At 36.1% G+C, this 14,772-nt stretch overlaps 1 protein-coding gene across 6 annotated transcripts in view; it reads left to right on the forward strand.

The window, feature by feature from the left end:
- The first annotated feature begins 44 nt into the window (after nt 1-44).
- The window catches only part of Afg2a (AFG2 AAA ATPase homolog A), a 316,612-nt gene continuing 301,884 nt past the window's right edge, over nt 45-14,772 (forward strand). For 3 of the 6 annotated variants that reach the window (XR_010051441.1, XM_005006770.4, XM_063260741.1), the window contains exons 1-4: nt 80-226; nt 8,466-8,590; nt 9,692-9,849; nt 14,263-14,321. Coding sequence is in view for 5 of the 6 variants with exons in the window: in XM_005006770.4 (XP_005006827.2) it covers nt 85-226; nt 8,466-8,590; nt 9,692-9,849; nt 14,263-14,321 (484 nt within the window). In the remaining variant the exon portion in view is untranslated. Of the gene's footprint in view, nt 227-8,465; nt 8,591-9,691; nt 9,850-14,262; nt 14,322-14,772 lie in introns of all 6 variants that reach the window. The other 3 variants (XM_003477089.5, XM_063260739.1, XM_063260740.1) reach the window with 3 other exon arrangements.

The following is a 14,772-nucleotide window of genomic DNA, read 5'->3' on the forward strand; positions in this document are numbered from 1 at the left end:
CTCCCTCAGACACACGCGCGCTCCGGGAGCCGGCTCAGCTTCTGCTTCGCTGTGCTGCAGCTCTGCTCCGGTGGTTCTCGCGTCATGTCTTCCAAGAAGAGCCGAAAGCGATTGAACCAAAGCTCGGAAAATGGTTCTCCCTTGTCTTCTCCAGCTTCCTCTCGTTCAGGGGCCTCAGACTTGGTGGCAGCTGGGACTCTGGTGGTGACCAACTTCCTAGAAAAGGGTAAAGAGTTCTGAGCGGGCGCTGCTTGAGGGGTGGGAGGCCGATGTCGCTGCCCGGTAGAGGGGGCCGGGCTTGGAAAGAACAGGGTGGGAGGGAGCAAGACTGAGGTGTTTGAGACACTGTTAGTGTACCTCTGCCTCCACTGGGAAAGTTTGGCAGAAATGATTTTGTCAAGTTTTTTTTTCTAAAGGAAATTGTTTAAAATTGTTAAGTTGCACTTAAAATGAATTTTGCCTCAATTACGATTATTATCCCAGCTACCTGTGCAAAATTGTTCGTACCTAACGAGAGTAGGATGTGTCGACCAGAAAACTCGTAAAAATAGGAGTCCATCCTCTCTAAGAGACATTATCTTTAAAAATGAAAAGTTTTTTCTTCCATTGTTGCACAGGTTCTGTGAATTGATAAGGGCTAGTACTAGTGTTCATACTTGTTAGTAGCTTAGCTGTGTCGCAGACACCTTTCATGTAGCTTTCACTGAAGCTGTGATCTTATACAGAGTTGTAGGTTGTTTTTATGTGTCTGTGGTCTTATCATTGGGTCATATCCCCAGCCCTTTTTATTTTTTATTTTGAAACGATATCACCAAGTTTCCCAGGCTATTATTGAATTTACCATCCTCCTCATTCAGCCTCCCAAGTAGCAGGGATTACAGGAGTGCACCACTGCGCTCTAGACTAGTTCTATTTTACAGACTAAAAAAGGTGAATTACGTGCCTCAGATTACACAGATGCTAAGAGTCAGAGACCGTATTTGAATCCTGATATTTGCTTTCCACTTCATACCATGGAAATTATTCTGTCATAGTCATTGATCATCTCCATATTGATAAATCCGATAGTTTTTCATCATTTGCTTTAATCACAGTAGTGTTTGGCACTTTTTTCTTTCGTTTTTCACCTTCATCATATCGTTATTGAACCTAAGGCTTCTACACTGAGCTCCATCCTCAAGCATTTTTATTTTGAGACAGGGTATCCTTGAATCACTAAAACACCTGCACAAGGCTTGAATATGAGTCTGTCTATCAGTTTCCAAGAATGCTGGGATGATAGGTGTGTTCCGCTTGTCAATCTCTTCTTTGAAATACTTATTTTATGTCGTTAGACTTTCCTTAGATGTTTGCCATGCTTGTCAAACTATTTCCTTTGTAGTTTTATCCTTTTCCACCTGACCATTAAATGTTGAAGTTTTTCAGTTGTTAGTGCTAATTCTGTTTTTCTGTCTAAATCTTCTCCTTGTCAAGAATGTCAAGAGTTTCCTCTCTCTTCATTTTCAGATTTACTTTTGTAGTTCATACTGTTCTCGGGCCTTGGTATAATTGGTTTTTTAAAAAATTTTTTATTTTTTTTAAAGAATAAAACAAAACAAAGCAAAAACAGAGCAAAGCAGATCAGAACAGAACAATGCAAGCAACACAGGATTTCAAAACAAGGTAACAGGGAAATCAACAGTGGCTACCATAATGTCTCTTGTTTTCTTTGAAATGGTTGTCCATATCTTCAGATGCAATGAATTCAAACTAAACAAAATATTATAAAACTAATCAAAACAAAAAAATGAAAGCATTATAAGCCTTCAAACTAAACAATGGGAAAATCAACAATGGCTACCATAAAGTCTTTTGTTCTTTTGTTCTCTTCAAAATAGCTGACTATACCTTTACACATATTGAAATCGAATAATAGAAAACAGACTAAAACTGTAATAACTCAGACCCCGGTATAAAATCCAAGGAAGCAAGAGACCTAAATTTAGGTAGCAAAGGCTTTATTAGACCAGGCCTGGTGATGAGTCTCCTGGAGCCAATTTGGAGACTGCGTGCCAGAGACTGAAGGGAGGACTTTAAAAAGAGGCTGGAGAAAAAGGAGGGGCGGGGAGAAGCAAAGAAACCTGCAGAGCCATCAAACTTGTTGACCCGAATCTGGAAACTGTATAGCTGTCCACTTAGTTCTGACAACCTCGGGAGCCTTTGGCGCCTTTTGAGTTACTCCCATCCTGCAGATAAGAATTATCTGCAGTAGCATTTGGAGAAGAAAGTAGAAAGCTAATTATCTTAGGACAGCTCCTTAACACTAACAGGTGGGAAGGGGTCGAAAGTTACAAGAAGCTGAAACTTAAGCCTTCACAAGGATTTGGAACTTAACCCTTTTGGTGCATTAGGGTTAAGCCACAACATTTTCCTGTAATTTCTCTGAAGCTAAGGCACATTTTATGACAGACCACCACTGGGTCAGGAAGAGGCCATCAGAAACCCCAAATTTTTATGGCCTAGCCTAGATAGATAGGTAAGGGGAGAAGGGAGGCAATAAGGTGCGATACAGAACAGAAAACGGGGGTTATGTTTTTCTTTCTTTCTGGGGAGGGGGATCAAGGTCAGGGAAAGGGTTATGCTAATAAGCAATCTCCCTGCACACAAGCAAGTTACTTCAAACAAGTGTAAATCAGAGGGCCATCCTAGTTTTCTTTAGCTCTTTAGCGGAGAATAGAGGCACCTAACAGTGATTAACAACCCTTGTTAGCTTGTTTTAGTACAACTTCTGTAGTTTGTAGAGGGCAACAATGGTTAATGTATCAATTAGGTAAGGTTTTACAATTCTTTACAGAGAAGAGCATTGATTAACATATCAATTAGGTCATCCAAAGACATAAGAAGGAAAACACATACAGTAAGCCCCTGTTACAGGTTTTGTTATAATACACATATAACGAAGCTATTTTCTTAGAGTACAACAAAACCAATCAAAACAAAAAATAAAACCATTATTCACTGAAATTGGGATATTCAGCAGCTACACATCTTCTTGCTCCAGCTTTGGTAATTCATAAGTTTCTAGGAATCTGTCCATTTATTCTGTATTATGGAACCTGTGAGAATAAAGGTTTTCGAAGTAGTTATTGATGATCTTCTGTATTTCTACAGGGTTTATAGTGATTTCACTCTTTTTATTCCTTATTGCATGAATTTGAGTTTTTCTTTCCTTTTAAAAATAAGGTTGGCTAGGGGCTTATCAATTTTGTTTATTTTTTCCAAAAACCAACTCTTTGATTTCTTAATTCTTTGTATTGTTTTCTGTAATTTCTGCTCTGATCTTTATAATTTCCTCCATTCTTTTGGCTTTGGTCCTGACTTACTCTTCTTTTTCTACATGTTTGAGGTATAACATCAGGTTATTTATTTGTGTTCATTCTGTTTTCCTGATGTGGGAATTCACCACAATGAATTTCCCTCTGAGGATTGCTTTCATTGCATTCCACAGGTTCCAGTAAGTTGTATTTGTATTTTCATTTTCTTGTAGATATTGTTTAATTTCTTCTTTAATTTCCTCTGTGACCCATTGATTGTTCAGGAGTGTATTATTTAATTTCCATGTATTTGTGGAGTTTTTGCAGTTTCTTTTGTTATTAATTTCTAGTTTCATGGGACTATAATCAGATAATATGCATGGGGTAATTTTGATTCTTTTTTTTTTTATTTAAGAGGAAAAAGAGAAAAACACAAAACAAAACAAAGCAGTGTAAGGTTACATATAATACAGAACTACAAAAAAAAAACATAACAGTAAGAAATCACCTGTTAATAGATTACATATTATCATCTTGGAAATAGTTGCTCAAATCACAGTATCAAAGAATACAAAGTAGACATTCAAACAGAGAGACTACAAACAGCTGTGTTCAATGATCCAAAAACATTAATATAGTCAGCTATTCAACACCCCTATACGCACTTGCTGTTATATCCGTTAGAATTTTGATTCTTTTACATTTACTTAAGCATGTTCTGTGTGGTAGTATATGGTTTCTTTTCGAGAATGTCCCATGTGAAGCTTAGAAAAATGTATATTCTGATGTTGGGTAAAACATTCTGTACACGTCTATTAAGTTCCATTTGTTCACAAGTTTGATTCAATTTTATTATTTCTTTGCTGATTTTCTGTCTAATTGATCTGTCTCTTTGTGTCATGTGGTGTTAAGGTCTCCTGTTATAATTGTGTTATTGCTTATTTGATTTTTCATTTCTATTAACATTTATTTTCCATGGCTGAGTGCTCCCATATTTGGTGTATATATATTTAGGATTATTATCTCATTCTCTTGAAGTTTTTCCCTACCTAATATGTAGTGACCTCCTTTAACTCTTTTGATCATGGTTTGAATTTCACATTGTCTGCAAACAGAATAGCTATCCCTGCTGTTTTTTTTTTTTTTTTTTTTTGGTCCCTAATGTAGTATTGTTTTTCATCCTTTGACTTTTAGTCTATGAATTTCCTTTTAGGTTAGATGGGTTTTTTGTATATAGTGTACGGTTGGATGCTGTTTCTTTTCTTTTTCTATCTTTTTTTTTGGTACTGAGGATCAAACTCATGTACTGCACTTGAGAGGCAGATGCTTGTGCTGCTGAACAACTCCCCAGCTTGGATGTTGTTTCTTGATCCATTCTGCTAGTTTGTTTCTTTTAATTGGTGAACTGAGGCCATTTACTTTAATGGTTATAACTGATACATATTGGCTCATTTTTGTCATGTTATCTTTTTGCTGTTGGTTCTTTACCTTTCCCCTTTCTTTAATTGTTTGCTTTGCTTAGTGGATTTTTTTCTGTTGTTGTTCTTGGATTCATAGTTATTTTTAGGTCTATCTAGAATATCTTTTAGTATTCTTTGCAGGGTTGGTTTGGTAATCATGAAGTTCTTCAGCTGTTCTTTTTCATGGAAGTATCTGATTTCTCCATCAATTTTGAAGGACAGTTTTGCAGAGTACATCATTCTGAGTTGGAAATCGTTTTCCTTTAGGATCTGAAATACTTCACTCCATGCTGTTATTAACTTCTTTGTGTTGAGATGTCTGCTGTGATTCTGATGGGCTTTACCTTTGTAGGTAATCTGTTTCTTTTCTCAAACAGCTTTTAATTTTCTGCTCTTTTGTTGAATTTCTGGGATGTTGATTATTGTATGTCTAGGTGTAGATTTATTTTGATTATGGCTAATTGGAGTTCTATATGTTTCACTTGCATGTATGTCAGTTTCCTTTCCCATGCTTGGGAAGTTTTCGGCTACTACTGGTGTAAATAGGCTTTTTATATCATTTGTGTTGTCACCTTCTTTTTCATTTGCACCTATCAATGTTATATTGTTTTTTTTTTTTTTTTACATCATCTGACAACTGCTGAATTGTTACTCTTGATTCCTTGTTATTTTAAAAGCTCTTTCTTGTTCACTATCTGCAATCTTGTCTTCGAGGTCTGAAAGTCTATTCACATTAATTTAATCAGTTTTGCCAGCTTTCAGTAGAATTTTTGATTTCCTGGATATCTCCTTGACTCATTTCATGAATTCTGTTGTATTCTGATATTGTTCATGCAAACTTTCCATCTTTTTGCAGTGCTCCTTAATTTTTTATACTATGTCTTCTTTAGATGTGTTCAGCATTTCTTTTGTTATGCTTGCCATTTCTTTTTTTACCTGGGAGATTATTTCTGATCTGCATTCTTTTACAGCTTCATAGAGTTGTTTCTTTACTTTAGTATCGTTCCTATCGATACTTTGGTATCGTTCCAGAAGTTTCAGGTGTATGGGTTACACTTTCTTCTATGTCCATGTCTCCTAGGCTTGTTTGAGATGGCATTTTGCTCTTTTGTTTTCTCGTTTTCCTGTATTTCCCTAGGGAAGCCGAATGCAAGGTTTCAGTTGCTTCCTGGGTTAAAGATGTCTGTTCATACTGCAGGGAGTTTCCCTGGTTGAGAGGGGGTCTTTAGGCAGGCCTTATGAAGTCCGTAGTGGCGCTTGAAGGCTCCTTAACTTGGGGGAATACACTGGGTGGATTTCAGCATACCCCATGCAGGCCACCGAAGCTCCATGGGTGCTTGAAGTTGCTGGGCAGGACTCTGCTGAGTTCTGAGTGGTGTACCAAGGCTGAACTGCTAGATGGAATATGCTGTGCAGGCCTTCAGCTGATGCCACACAGCACACCAAAACTCCCCAGTTGTTTGGGAACACTGAGTGGGGCCCTACTAGGATCCAAGCAAGATGCTGAGGTTAAACAGCTAAGTGGAGTTCACTGTGTGCAGGCCTTTGGCTCATGCCCCTCAACATGGGCAGTTGTCCTGTCACTCAGGGTCGCTGGGCATGGCCTAGCTTAAGACCTGAGCAACCTACCGAAGGTCCTGGCTGTTTGGGGGCCCTAGGCAGGGCCCTACCAGTGAGGTGCCAAGCTTGAACAGCTAAGTGGAGTTCATTGTGCAGGCCTTAGGCTTGCACCACTCAGTGTAGATGTTTTCCCTGCCACGATTGTCTTTTGGACCAGTGATGCTCCAACTCTCAGTGGTGAAGGTTTTAGAATTTACAGCCATAGATCAGCATTTCTGTAAAACAAAATAAAAATGATGTATCAGAAAGATAAGTTATCAGAAGCAAATTAAAAATTACTAGATTCCTCAGATGAAGAATTATTTTGTGAAATAACAGTAAAATCTTGTAAATGCTTATTTTCATTTTTTTATACTTTTGTCTTATTTGAACCAATAACAAACATTTTGTAGATCATGTTCTGAATGGTATTGTTCTACTGAATTGTAGACTGTGTTCTGAATGGCATTCTTCAGTAGTTTCCTGGATTTCTTAAAAGTGCTTCAAGACTGACTCCATAAGTCTAAATTTCCTCCAGTAAATTGAACTCTAGTTCTATTCAATTTGCCATTACAGAATTCAGAATTTAGAAGTCATCCATTTCACTCATTTAGAATATATCGTATATCCATTCTAGTACTAAGTCCTATTTATCACCTAAATTTTCTCCATATTCCTTTTATACTATTCCTGTTGTTTCCACCAAAGTCTCAGACACCACTGTCTCTCAACTGGCCTGTTACATTAGCCTTTTAAATTCATATTTCTGTTTCCAATTTGCTCCCTTTCTTATGTCTTTTCCCCCTTGCAGCCAGAATGATATTTTAAAATAATGCTGTAATGACACTGCTTTATATCCCTCAAATGGCCTACCATTACTGTCAGTGTAGTGGCCAGCCTTTTGATGTAGTTCACTGTCTTGATGGTTTTGACCTTCCTTCCATAGTCACTCTTATTTCACATTGCTGCCTGTTACCTGCAGGGTGCATGATATTGATGGCTGCCCAGATATCTGTACGTATTCTCTTTGTTGAGAATTATATTTTTCTTGTCTTCACTTACTATTTTTCTTCTCTTAATTTATTATTTCTTACTCTTCTTTTAGTTTTGAAGTTTAACATTACTTCCTTTGAGAAACATTCTCTGATTCTTCCAAATTTGTTCGCACATAGGTTCTGCTAGTATTTTCAGTCATTCTTTCATTTATCTGAGTTTGTAATTCTGCACTTATTCAGTGATAGTTGGGTAATTCCCTAATCTTGTTGGATTATAAAGTCTGTGAGGTCAAGGCTGTGTGCACAAAATTGTCTATTAGGGTACCTGCTATATAGTAGCTACATAGTACATATTTGCTGAATGAATAAATGAAGAGCGAGTGGTTCTTTGAAATTATTATATTTAAAGTCAGTCTTGACAGAGTACTCAGTAAATATGAGGGTAGTTAATGGAGTAGACTGTATACTGAAATAAAATTTTGAAGTACAGGAGGAATGGGAACTAGAGAAGGGAACTTTGTGGATAGCTTGCATAGTTTTGGATGGTTAAGGAGTAAATAAAATGGTAATGTATTGGGAAAGGAGGCCAGTGAATGGGTGTTTGAAAATGATCTCCATTGATATGGAGGTGTGAAGCTAGTTAGGGAAGGCAAATCCTGGAGCAAATAGGTCACAAGTGGAAATACAACTTAATCCTCTAGAGCAGTGATGAACCTTTTGGAGTTTGCAGTGATACAGCCTTCTGTGGTATGTGTGTCATGGGTTCATCACCATTGCTCTAGAGCTAGTTAGGTTTGCTAATTCCCAATTGAAACCTTTGAATAAAAGCACTGTCTCAAAATTTGTACTACAGAAAGCTCAGAGATGCTGTATTGCAAGAATAATTAGTTCTTGATGAAATGAGAGCGTCTTAGTTAACACTCATTTTTTCAGTAGACACTCAAAAGGGCTTGGATTTAGATTTGTTGCAATCAGGTTTGGAGCAGTGGTTTCTCTAGGGTATGCTGAATCCATTCATATGATTATATGGAAGGATGGTTTTCATCTTGTGCAAAAAGAAACATGAATTCATTTTATTTACAAAAGTAGTACAAAAATAACTTACTTTTTCTTCATAGTAGATGGCAAAGTTCCTAAAACATTCCAGAACTCCCTTGTTCACTTTGGACTCAACACTATGAAGTCTGCAAATATATGTATAGGTCGACCAGTGTTGCTTACCAGCTTGAATGGAAAGCAAGAGGTAAGAGTCCTTTTTGTTTCCTTAGGTTAGAAATATCTGAGACAATTTGGTCCATATAAGGAGGATTAAATGATATGTATATTTTAGAATACTCACATGTACAGAAACTTCCTTTTTTTGCCTACAGCTACGCTGAGAATAGTAACCTCTATAATCTCCAATAGAGAGAGATCTTTTCTCCAGGGAGGAAATGACACATCCCTTTTGGCCTGTCTTCTACTCCATTGTATTTCTGTGGAGACTTATTTCATTAAAAAGGGAACAATTTCTTTATGCAAGTGATTTCATGACTCTGTTTTTACCTGAGTCTCCATGCCCAGAAACTGTCTTGGATTTTCCATAGCTTGACTGTCTCCTTTGCTACCATGTTCTGTCCCATGGTTTCTTCTTTTGCTTCTTTCACACACAGTTGAACTCGAGGAAGTGTTTTTGAAATTGCCTGTTTGCTGATGATAACACCTTTCCCACCTTTTCCATTCTTTATATTTGTATTATGCTTTATTTTGTAGAAAACAGGATTGTGAATATGTGAGTTCAAGCCAGAAATCTTTGGTCTTTTTCCCTAAACATTTAAATTTGATATGAGATTCAGGTTTTGACAAAGCTGTTGTGTTTTGTCTCTTGCTACTTCCTGGATATAGTTTAAGTTCCAGGCTGGATTAATTTACTAGTTATCTTGCTTTCAAAATATGGGCGTGCACACACTCACACGTATATTTAATTTTCTTGTAATCTATAACATTTTTGTCTTTTTTTTTCAAATGTACGTTATTAATCTTTTGCCATCTTCACTGTGAGTACATTTCCTGATAGTCACCAAACTATGTAATTTATTTTTTGTAGCCTATGTAGCCTTTTGTTTTTTTCAAAATGCAATTTATTTTACTGTAGTTTATGTCAGATTGTAACTGCTTTGGGGAAGGAATTGCTTTGTGTATTCATATGTTTAGCTGTGATTAGTGTTCTTTATAAATTGATGATTTTCTGTAAGCGTCAGGAGAGAGGTACCAGTTCCCCAAGATGCATGTAATTATTACATATTGCAAAAATATACTATAAAAATCATATTTTCTAACATTTTTATTTACTCTGTCTGGGCAGGTTTATACAGCTTGGCCAGTGGCAGGGTTTCCTGGAGGCAAGGTTGGACTGAGTGAGATGGCACAGAAGAATGTTGGTGTAAGGGCTGGTGATGCCATCCAGGTGCAGCCTCTTGTAGGTGCTGTGCTACAGGCTCAGGAAATGGACTTGGCACTGAGGTTTGGCTCTTTTCTTTGGTGACTACCTGATCAGTGCTACCCAGTAAAAATATAAAGAGAGTCACAAACATAAGCCGCATATGTAATTCCCATTTTGTAATAGCTACTTTAAATAGTAAACAGGTTAAGTGAATTATAATGGTATAATTTATGTATCCAGTATATGTAATATCTTACCTAAACTACTTTTTTTTTTGGTCTTCTGGAGACAGGGTCTCGCTGTGCAGTTCAGGCTGGCCTTGAGCTCACTTTGTAGCCCAGACTAGTCTTGAACTTGCAGCGATCTTCCTGCCTTAGCCTCCAGAGTGCTGGGATTACAGGCCTGAGCCACCATGCCCGTCTACCTAAACTTAAAATAATTATAAAAACACTTCCTAATAAGATATTTCACATTCCATTGAAACTAAGTGTTCAAAATACAGTATATGTGTTACACTTACAGCATATTCCAGATTAGTCATATTTTAGTGCTTGATAATGACATGTGGTGAGCGCTACTGGCCTACTGTATGAGACAGTATAAACTAGCACATGGTATGTAATTTATGAACTAAGGACTCTCAGGTCCTGTAGTTAGAGCATGCCTTGGTATATTAGGTGAGAATTATTATTATTGATTAATATTGGTGACCTTTATTTTCATTTTAACTTGCAGTGTAATCAAGGCTTGTTATTTTTCTTATAAAGGAGTAACTCACTATGAGTAGATAAGCAATTAAGACTGTTAAAAGAAACTAGTTGTATTTTTTAATTCATGAATTCAACTTAATAAAAAGATTTATTATTATCAGAATTTTAAATAGTCCTTCACCAAAGTCCTTTTTAAATAGTACTTGTTTGAACCTACCTATCAATAAGGTGTATCATCTGTGCTTTTAGATATTCTTTAATAAGATTTTGGCTTAGTTTGCAAATTAAGTCTGATCAAAATTCACTTTATAAAACTACCTTTTGAATATTTTAATATCAACTTAATAATTCAGGAATGTGTTCATATTATATGCAAGAATCATGAAACATTTTCTAATCATCAGCTTGAGGTTTAAAATGTTTTCTTCTCTTTCTACTTTTTTAGATTCTAAGTTTGAATTTTGACATTTACTTTTGTTTAAAAATAAGAAAATGTTTATCTTACTCTTCTCATCACTGAGACAAGTGCTCATTACTCAGAAGTTAAAGGATGAGAGGTTTATTTTGGTTTACAGTTTGTAGAGATTTTGGGCTGTTTTCTGCTAGCGATATGGCAGGACAGTATGGCAGAGGGGCATAGTGGAAGGCTTGAGTGGAAGAAAACCACTCATCTCCTGGAGGTGAGAGAAGGAAGCAGAGAGGTCAAAAGAGGGGCTTGGAAGACAGATCCCCTTTCTGCTTCCAGTCACAGTTGTTATCTTCTTCCCACCATACCTCACCTTCTAATGCCACATCAGCTATTCTGCCCCCATAATCTAATAGTTTTACAAAATCATCACCTTCAGGCTCATGAGGCTCGGGGTGGGAGGATATCTAGATATAAAACATAACAATGTTCAATAAAATTTAAAAAGCTGAGAAGAAAAGGGCAGGCAACCTTATATATTGTGTATATTGCATACATGGGTATACATGTGCGTTTGTGAGTACAAACAAATTTACCCTTTGTCTTCTCCCATTTAATTCTTCAGCACCCTGCAAAGTGTCCATATTTATCCCATTTTTCATAGATGAAGAAATGGGCTCAAGTAAATTCAATGAGGGAAAATAAGTGGTCTTAATATTTCAGTTTTAGGTAAATAATGATTACCTGTTACAGAGAACTGTACATTTTAAATGGGATCTTTTAAAAACATATTTTAAAAAAATCATACATTTTAAATGTGGAAGCAGAGTTGGCACGAAGTTAATTTTGTATTAGGAAATTCAGTAATTTCAATCTTTTGCAACAACTGAGAAATTTTATTAATAGTGTTGGAGGAGTTCCTTCCAAAGGATAACTTTTTTTTTTTTTTTTTTTTTGTCTTTTTCGTTTTTATTGGTACCAGGGATCGAACTCAGGACTGCCTGCTTGCAAGGCAGGCGCTTATGCCGCTAAGCTAAACCCCCAGCCCCAGGATAACTTTTTATGTATTCATTTTTCTACTAAATGCAAAACTAGTTGACTTCTTTTACTGTTATATATATATATATATATATATATATATATATATATATTCCAGTGTGCTCTGTTATAGCCTTTTAGGTTATATCCTTTAATTTCTGCCTTTTTAGTTTAGTTTCTTATAACAGAACTGGGATGAAGTCCTCAAAGTATTTGCCATGATAATTGCTTTATCTTTGTAGTTGTGTAAATAAATTGTTTTCTATTTAAAAAAGTTATATTGAACACTTAGGAAATACTAAACCATTATTCCCAGAGGAAAGTATGTACATATATATGTGTATTTTATACAGACTGTAATCTTAAATCTTTTAAACACCCATTCTTGTTGGGTGTGGTAGTACATGAACATGCAGTGTCAGCTATCAGGAAAAGAGGCAGGATGATTGCAGATTCTAGGCCAACCTGGGAAACTTGATAAGAGCCTATGTCAAAATAAGACATTTAAAAAAAGATCTGAGAAGGGGCTGGGCATTTAGTTCAGCGGCATAAGTGCCTGCCTTGCAAGTGCGTGGTTGTGAGTTTGATCCCTGGTACCGATAAAAAGAAAAAAAAAATTATACAAAAAAAAAAAAAAAGATCTGAGAATGTAGCTCAGTCATGGAGTGTTTGCTTAGCATGTGAGACTGTATTCAACCTCTAATACCATTTAAAAAGTCAACAAACCAACAAAAACCACTCATTCTGGTATCCAGTAAAAATTTATTTCATGTTACTGAAGAGAAGAGGAGATGAGAAATAAAAAAGACCTTGGCTGAGTCTGCCCCACTATAGGTGCCACAGATGGGATTCAGATCCCTCCAGCTAGCTTGAGAGCTTCTTGGTGTATACCACACCATCTCATCCTATCTCTGTGCCAGTCATCCTTGAATGAGAACTGAAAAAGAGGCCAGTGTCACCTTACTCTGCCTTAGCTGACAGCAGTTGGTGTTGCATGACCCAAATTTTATTCTACTCTGACATACCCAATAATCACATCCAGTAGGCACTGCGAGTATTAACTTTTAGAGTACTAAAAAATTTAATGAGTAGATAAATTTGCTGATTAGCATCCATAGATCATGAGGATAAATGGATTTGTTTTAATATTGATAATGTGGGGGCTGGGGATTTAGCTCAGTGGCATAAGCGCCTGCCTTGCAAACAGGCAGTCGTGAGTTCGATCCCCGGTATTGATAAAAACTTAAAAACAAAACAACAAAAAAAATATTGATAATGTGATTAGAGAACAGGTATAGATTTTGTCCAGATATGCTTGCTAAGAAGTCTCCCTCTGTCCTTATGTCTGCTGGTTGCAGAACTAGACAACTTTTGGCCTCTTGCGCTGTGTACACAGGCAGAAGGAAAAATGCTCGCGTTTTGAAAATTCGTAAAGAACAGACATCTTAATAAATGCACTAATCTTTAGATATACCTGCTTTCTGCACTTGAGTAAGCCACTGTCCTGTAAGACAGTTTTGAATAGGAAGAAAGGGGTCTCAGTGTTTCCTCAGCCTTGCCCCTTTTCCAGAATACATTTTCATTGCAATCATTACTTCTACTTTCCCAAGTAATAATATATAGGATTTAATTTTCTTGAAAAGATAGATTATGTGAAAGGAATGAAGTCAAGTGTGAATAAAAGCCTGTCTCTAAGACAAGTTCAAGAAGGAATGAAAAGGCCAGTGTTTTTTCAGATGTGTTTGACTAATATACCTACGTACACTCTCTTATGATTTGTGTATTTCCACAGATTCAGTGTACATATACAGATTTTGTGTTCCTATGTACATTTACATAAAATGTGATTTTATATATATGTACACATGCATGGATCTGTATATTGTGTGTGATAAGTTAATGTTTTATAAAGCAGTGCTTACCTTTTCTCTGTGTATTGTACTCTGACATTTCTTATTCTAATAAAAACATAATGAGACTGAAATGATTTCATTATCCAAGAAAGATAATGATTTCATTACCATATGATTTAGGCACTAAATTGCAAATAATACATTTGTTGCTTTAAGAAGTGTCTGAAAAGTGTAAGTCATTCCAAAATTGTGTAAATCAACTATTTTCAGGTTGCAAGCTATTATTATCACTATATATAGTGGTACCTTGATTTTCGAACTTAGTTCTTTTCATGATTCTATTCACAAACCGAATTGGACAAGAACTGAATCAAATTAGATTCCATGTTGATCTGATGGAGAAATTAGATTTGAGTCTTGTCCAATTCTATATCACAGCTCATTTTCTTATGCACTTAATTCTGATTCTTTTATGTTTTTGTGTAGTGACAAAGATCGGGAAATCAATGAAGAAGAACTAACTTCTTGTATTCTGAGAAAACTAGGTGAGAGTCGTATTGTAAGTTCTTAAACTTTAAGCAGAAAGGCAGCATGAAATAAAATGTCATTGAGGTCTTATGACCATAATTGTCTTCAAAATACTTGAAAGATTATTTATCTTAATTAATAAATATTCTGTTGAGACGGTTGCCAGTAGAATCACTAACAGTTGAGTAGTGGAATGTATATGGTTGTCTGTGGGCAAAGTCAGTCATAGAACTTCTTTAATTGTTGCACTTTTGCTTCTTCCATTGAGAAACATTATGTTGGTATGTTGGTTTAGGTATGCCATTTTAGTTTAGTTTCTTGACAAATATAGACTTCTGGCTATTTGTTAATATAGTTGATAGACTGAGATCTATTGCATGTACTAGATTTGAAGGAGTATCTTTTGTATCTCCATCTAATGATATATCATAGGGGAATAATAGGTCCTGTATTTTTCATGACATTTTA

The sequence above is a fragment of the Cavia porcellus genome, unplaced genomic scaffold (genome assembly GCF_034190915.1).
Source record: "Cavia porcellus strain 051 isolate PalLab524CR breed Dunkin Hartley unplaced genomic scaffold, mCavPor4.1 scaffold_14, whole genome shotgun sequence".
Classification (NCBI taxonomy): Eukaryota; Metazoa; Chordata; class Mammalia; order Rodentia; family Caviidae; genus Cavia; species Cavia porcellus.